General features: G+C 48.8%; 4 protein-coding genes across 4 annotated transcripts, besides 7 other annotated features; all 4 read left to right on the top strand.

The window, feature by feature from the left end:
- Window positions 1-6741: part of a sequence feature (heterozygous, non-Esmeraldo-like haplotype) that runs on past the window's edge.
- Window positions 22-62: a microsatellite.
- Window positions 346-366: a microsatellite.
- Window positions 563-2068, top strand: Tc00.1047053506009.80 (DNA repair and transcription factor protein, putative; the record flags this gene model as incomplete). Its single annotated transcript, XM_807950.1, has 1 exon — window positions 563-2068. One exon carries the CDS (start codon window positions 563-565, stop codon window positions 2066-2068), a length of 1506 nt encoding a protein of 501 aa, XP_813043.1.
- Window positions 2217-2263: a microsatellite.
- On the top strand, window positions 2393-3748 carry Tc00.1047053506009.90 (hypothetical protein, conserved; the record flags this gene model as incomplete). Its single annotated transcript, XM_807951.1, has 1 exon — window positions 2393-3748. One exon carries the CDS (start codon window positions 2393-2395, stop codon window positions 3746-3748), a length of 1356 nt encoding a protein of 451 aa, XP_813044.1.
- Window positions 3923-3942: a microsatellite.
- Tc00.1047053506009.100 (ADP-ribosylation factor-like protein, putative) lies at window positions 4285-5115 on the top strand (the record flags this gene model as incomplete). The annotated part of the gene is made up of 1 exon (XM_807952.1): window positions 4285-5115. The coding sequence occupies one exon, from the start codon at window positions 4285-4287 to the stop codon at window positions 5113-5115; it is 831 nt and encodes a 276-aa protein (XP_813045.1).
- Window positions 5493-5521: a microsatellite.
- Window positions 5669-5703: a microsatellite.
- On the top strand, window positions 6044-6741 carry Tc00.1047053506009.109 (hypothetical protein, conserved; the record flags this gene model as incomplete). The annotated part of the gene is made up of 1 exon (XM_807953.1): window positions 6044-6741. A coding segment is annotated over one exon (698 nt), but the record flags the coding sequence as incomplete, so codon positions are not given.

Consider the following 6741-nt stretch of genomic DNA (forward strand, 5'->3'; position numbering starts at 1 on the left):
ACTGATTTTACTTCCCAAGCGTTTTTTTTTTTTTTTTTTTTTTTTTTTTTTTTTTTTTTTTTGAGGGGGGGGGGAGTGCTGCTGGCGCCCAAATTGTCACAAATTGGTGCTTGATTTATCAGCCGTGTAACCGGAATTCCGTTGTGTGTTTTTGGTCATCGTTGGAATGTGTGGAGTGTTTGTTTGGATTTTGAGTGGTCTTTTGTGATGGTTAAAAGGAGAGAAGAGGCGGGGATGACAACTGCGGCGACCTTCTCGTTAATCCCCAGGGGTCCTGCTGGCATATCTTTTTATATGGATGTATAGATATATTCATGTATGCAACATTGTTGTTGTTTTTTCTTCTGTGTGTGTGTGTGTGTGTGTCCATTTTTTCGTTGTATGTACGTTTGGGACTTATGGACTTTGGAAGGGGAGACGGAATTGAGAGGTAACGCGACGCAAGGGGGAGAAATCCGTTTCCGCAGTCACAGCAGCAGCAGTAATAAGCAGGAGCGATCAGAAGGGGAATAATTAAAAGGAAAAGGAAACAAAAAAAGGGAGCAAAAAATACAAATAGAAGATGAATCCCTCCTATTTTGATCAGGTGCTGGGCTACCCGGAGCGTGAGGGTCTAATGACACAGTGCCCAGCTCTCGCGCTTTTTTGTTATCAGGAATTTGTTGCCGCGATTCAGGGTGGAAAGCGAGTGGTTGACCCCTTATCTGCGAAGGACGAGGTGGCGGTGCTTTTGTCGGCCGCAACAGTCTCTGAAGTCACCGCGAGAGTGTTTGCTACGGTAGAGGAGGGGGCGACTCTCCATCCCTTTTGGCGCACCCTTCGAGCAGCCTTGGAGAGCGCATGGGATCCTGTGCAGGGGGGCGATGTTCACTGGCGGCTCTACGAGGTGGCGGGAAATGCCCGATTTTACGGAAAGGCGATGCCGCGAATGCCGCTTGCTCAGCTCTCTTTTCAAAACACGTTGGATGCGAGTCGAAGTATTCTTCACATGTCGACGGCCTGTGCTCTCGCAGGATCTATTGACCCGTTCGGAGAGAAGCGGGGGCAGCCCCTTGCGTCCATGTTGCAGTATTATCGCCTTGTCCCAACTTCGTCAGAGACGAGGGAAATTACTTCTGAGGGGTTGAGTTTTTGCATGCAACCCCTGCAGCAGCAATGGTGGACGTTGGTCTCCGTGGCCCTCGACCGCATTTTGGTACTGACAAAAAACAGTGGTGTGACGCGTGCCGAACTGTGGCAACTATTAGCCGTTTTGTTTGCTCTTGATACCAGTCAGTTTGTTTACCCGTTCCCGGAAAAGGAAAAGGATTTGGCCGCCTTTCAAATTCTGGCACGTCTGTCGGAGGTGGGGCTTGTGTATCCTCTCATTTCTGGTGGTCGTCGTTGCTTTGCGCTGTCGCCTCACTTTCATCATGCGGTTTGCTGGAGCTCCACGGCCCCGCTCTGCACAGCTGCGCTGCTTGATAGCGGGGGGAACTCGATGGGTCGCGTTCGCCGCGAGGATGAAGACACCATCATCACAGAGGCGAACTTTCGCCTCTATGCTTACACAAGAAATCCTGATCTTTTGAATATTCTCAATCAGTTTGCGGAGAGGGATGCAGAAGTAGACCAGATGATTGCTTGTTACCGAGTTACGCGGAGGACATTTGCTGCAGCTTTAAAGCGGGGTATCGGCTCTTCGCACATCTTACAGTTTCTTGCGGTGAAGGCACATCCGTCCATGTTGAGGCATCATAGAGAGGGTGATTCCAAGAAAGCGTCGGGCTTATCCGTCTTGGGTGCTGGAACACGTTTCAAAAACGCTTCTGATATCCGTATTGACGAAATCATTCCACAATCGTTTTGCGACCAGCTGATGACGTGGGAGAAGGAGTGTCGGCGGCTTATTTTTAGTCGAAATCTTGTACTGCTTCGAAACGTTACTGCGGTGCAGAAAGAGTTGTTGTTGAACGCTCTTTCCTCGGGCGGCGAGAGGCACGCGGTGGTGCACCAGGAGAAAGGCTACTTGGTGGTGCAACGTGAAGCGTATGAGCGTGTGTTGGCTCCTTTGATTCCCACAGAGTAATCATCACCAATGAATGGGAAGAGGAGAGAGCCAAGAGAGTTGTTTGCGTCGTGAGGAATCTGCTGTCGATGTCTGTGTGGGTGGGTGGGGGAGGCCTTTTGACACTTTTATCCTGTTTTTTTGTTGCTGTTGTTGGTTGACGGGCGTCTTTTTTTTTTTGTTTTTTTTTTTAGAATTATTTTTTTTGTTTTTTTTGTTGTTTACTTCTGTTTTGATTTTTGAACCTCCTTCGCTCTCGACTTTTCTCTTCTCCGTGCTGTTGTTGGGGTGGTGGTGGGCGGGGCGATCACAGACGGTGCCCTTTAGGAGAACTCGTCCGGGAGGATGATGCGACGGGCCCCCGAGTGGTTTACGCGTGGACGTGCGCGGGAACGATTTCATCAGATTTGGCCGTGGGCGCTGAGCTGCACCTGCGCCGCCATGTACTTTATTAACCGGGAGCCCTTCGATGAGTTGGCTGCGACGGTGGTATCGAAGGTGCGGAGGCCACTGCTGAAGACAATGGAGTGGATTGAGCTGCACGACGTTGACCCCGAGACGATGGCGCTTGAGCTCCCGCCTGATATGATATTTGGTCCACTTGAATTTCCGAAACAAATGCGATTTCTGCTTGCGGCGCTGCGGGCGGACAATGAACTGGCTGACGGCTACTTGGCGCGTGTGCTGGTGGACCACATGGATCTCTCGCTGGATGTTCCCATCCTGTCGGAGTCGGAACTTCTGGCAGCCGGTGGACGAGACCTCCTCAACTTCGCCATCGATGATTTTCTCGGCCAGGGGACAAGGAAGATGCGAAAACATGTCTTTTTTCAACCAGACGAATTCCTGCGTCTCATCAACTTTATCTCCGTGTACCCAACGCTCACGGAGTACTTCGTGAAGAAGCGGAATGGTGTGGAGCTGGTTTTTCGCGCTCTTACTCATAGCCGTGATGAATACGCCCGTGTCATGGCACTTCGATCCATCTGCCTGTTTTGCTTCACCCAACGCGAGGATGGTGATGTGGAGCGCCGCGTGTTGCAGGCCAACGGCGTCAAACCGATTGTGGAGGCCTACAAACAAAGCACCGGAGACCCCACAGATACCCGCTACATCACGCTCGTGCTTTCGTCTATCATGCGGCATTACCCAAAGGAGGGTGGAAAAGAGTTTCTTGACGCCGACGGTGTGCAGGCCGCCGTTAATAATTTGAACATTTCTCGATATAAAGGACTCCCGCAGCATATTCGTGTGCTGCACGATGCACAGCGGCTTCCCCCCGAGGCGTCGGGAAAACAGACGGTAAATGCCCGTATTGAGGACGCTGATTTTATTCCCGTAGCCATAGGCGTGTTGGATGTCTTTCCCGAGTTTTACGAAACTGCCGGCGACATCCTGAGCCTGCTGGAAGATATTGTTCCGTCTCAAACAACGCCACTGAACTTGTTGGAGTATCGCGCTATGCCAGTTCTTTCAAAGTTCTTTGTGCGCTGGAAGGATGACAACTTGTTCCAGACGGACGGGACACGCACGCAGGTGGTGCGGTTGTTTAAGATGTTACTAGACGACAAGACCTGCCAAAAGTGCTACGATCCGAGTGTCGCGTCGTACGAGCTGCAGGAATGTCTTCGCACGGCAAAGGAGGCCATCCGGGAGGAGGAGGAAGGTGTGGGACACGGCCTCCAGCACGCAGTGAGTTGACGAGGGGAGCAGAAAAAGAGAGAGAAAAAAAAAAGGAAGAAGTTGAGGGTGTGTAAAACAAAAAGACAAAACTAAACTCCACTCGCTGGAGGAATTAGGGGAAAGACACTGACACGCACAAATACAAATGGCAAGCACACGGGGGAAAATGAAGGAGCGGAAAATGGGTGTTTTTTGTTGTTGTTGTTGTTGTTTTGTCCATGTGCCTTTGCGTGTGTGTATTTATATCTCTTTCCAGCCAAAACATCATGTTCATTTATTTATTTTTTGTTTGTTTGTTTTTTCTCAGTTTACTAATTTTATGAAGTTTGAATTGATGTTGTTTACACGGAACTGACATTTATTCATTTATGTATTTTTGTTTAACTTCTCTTTTCTGCCTGTCTCCGCCTTTCACGCTGCCTTCTGCAGCACTACTTTTGCGTGCGGGGGTAAAAAAAAAAAAAAAAAGAGTATTGGTGAGTGAGTGAGTAAGCGAGAGGGATAGAAGAGGGTCTGAGGAGCTGCGACATCATCCCAAATATAGAAAACATCCGATGGCCTCTTCTGAAGAAGAAAAACGCGTTGCATACTGCAAGCAACACAATGTCCATCATCTCTTTGAGCTGTTGGCGACGAAGTTACTGCTGGATCGCCCCGAAAATCCGTTTGAGTACCTCCGAGAAATGCTTTCAAAGGTGGAGGAATCCGAGAAGAGCAAGCAGTCGTATGATCCCACAGTTCTCTCACCACCCGTAAACGGTGCGGTGGAGCCACTCAAGAAGATCACTTTAGGGACCTTTGGTCTTGATAATGCCGGCAAGACAACCCTCATTTCGGCTTTGGGCGGCCAAATTGAAGTGAACACCACCCCGACGGTTGGCTTCACCCCGACAAAATTCCAGACTGAGAAATATGATATCTGCATCTTTGATCTGGGCGGGGCGGCAAATTTCCGTGGCATTTGGGTCCATTATTTCCATGATTGTCATGGACTTATGTTTGTTATAGACTCAGCGGCAGATGATGCCGTCGTGAGGGAGTCTCTCAATGTTCTTCGAGATCTCTCACAACACCGTTACATCAAAGGCAAGCCAATTTTAGTGCTTGCCAACAAAAAGGATTTAGAGAATGCACGAGGCACGAAAGTCATCCCAAATGGATTTTTGGACAAGTTGTTTGGACGAAATACGGCATATCGCGTGGTGGCATCCTGCGGCATTGAAGAGGACCCTGCCCTGGAAGAGGGCGTGGAATGGCTGCTTTCGGTGGTGGACAAATTACATGACACGCTGGAGGCACGTGTTAATTGCGACACCGAAGAGGTGAAAATGGAAGCCAAGAGGAAGGCTGCAGAGCGGCTTGCAGCACTCAAGACTGCCTCATAGAAAAGGAAACAGATACGAGAGCCGTGTCGTTGGAATTGGCTGATTTTTGTTGTTGTTGTTATTATTCCACTCTTTCCTGTGGGTTCATTGCTGTTTTCCATCATCACCGCATGTTTGTTTAAGTTCTGCTGGCATCTTTTCCTGCTTTTTTTCTTTTTTCCCGCCATTATCATCGGAGTCAAGTTTCCTATGCTGCCTTGTGTGGCAAAGGATTGGGAATTTGTGTATATATTGAAGGGGGAGCGAGAGAGGCGAGTTGGTTCCCGCAGTGTAGCACCATGTCACTGTGGCGTGTAATGATGAAACCACTTTGAGAAGCTCATTGTGTGGAATTTTTATCTGTGTTCCCTCTTTATTGTTGTTGTTTTGTTTTTTCCCCTTCCTTCCTTCCTTCTTTCCTCCTTTCACCTCTTCTCCTTGAGGCGGCGGGTGATCGTCTCCCGTTGTTGCCACTTTTTCTCGTACGCATCCACGTTTATTCTCCCCTTTTTGTTGCTTGCTTCTCTTCTTGTGCGCGAAGGGCGGAGTCGACGCAGAAGGAACCACCGGCTCACCCCACCCCCGCCCTCCCCCTCATCCCCCACCCCCCTGCCCTTCTTCTCCCAAACAAAGCGGAGTACCGGGTGGCGGAGGATATAATTAGCCGAAGATCCAAAGAATAAAAAGGGAAAAGGAGGGCGGAAAAAAAGAAACACACACACAGAGAGATAGACACAGACACAGAAACATCACATTTTTTTTTAAGGCACAAAACTAAGTTTCACTGCGTTCCATATCTATATATATTAGCTTTGATTGCCATTCATTGCTTTGTTGTTGTTGTTGTTTGCCACTTGCTCTTAGTTTGTCTGTGTGTGTGCCGTATACAACGTGTTTTGAAGAAACGGATTAAATATATTGTTATATTTACTTTTTTGCACCTTTCCGCATGCCCATGACATCATTTTCGTCGATCTCCCATCAGCTGAATGGGGTGCAGGAGCATAGGCACAGTCCATTGTTAAGTTCGCGGCCCGTTAGCTCTGGTGTGCGTAGCGGCTATGAAGCAATTTATCCGAGCCCCTCCAAGCCACGGCGGGAGAGTGTGTTTTTTTTGGCCCAAACACCCAAGCCGATAGACTTTCACTCAGCCGAGGCACAGGAGGCAATGGAGGTTTTGCGGAGGCTTCTTTGCCCTGTGATTATGCGAAGAGTTTTGAGGATAAGAAAAAGAAAGCGGTGGCCTGGGGAGAATGCGATGCGGGTGTATACAACGAACTCCATTCACCACGCCCTCCGTTCTTCTGATTCAATTATAGCGGATTGGCCGGATGAAGTTTTTACGCTGATTGCGGAAGAGGCATTGTATTTTTATTTGGAACCGAATGAAATCATTGTGTACACGAATGAAAGTTACATCTCTAGTGGGGTTGTAGTTCTTCTGTACGGTGAAGTGAAAGAACAAAAGGACCATTTGGATTCTTCAACCTCCTTGACTAGACCCCAAATTTGCCGACATGTAGCCCCAGCAGTATTTTGCGATCAGGCTGTTCTTTGTAGGGATGTCTCAACTTCGCTCATAGCAGCAAATGGGTATGCCGATGTGGCTGTGTACCTGCTCGATGTAATTGTAGTACGTTTTACAGC

Source organism: Trypanosoma cruzi, genomic scaffold (genome assembly GCF_000209065.1).
Source record: "Trypanosoma cruzi strain CL Brener 1047053516015 genomic scaffold, whole genome shotgun sequence".
Lineage (NCBI taxonomy): Eukaryota > Euglenozoa > Kinetoplastea > Trypanosomatida > Trypanosomatidae > Trypanosoma > Trypanosoma cruzi.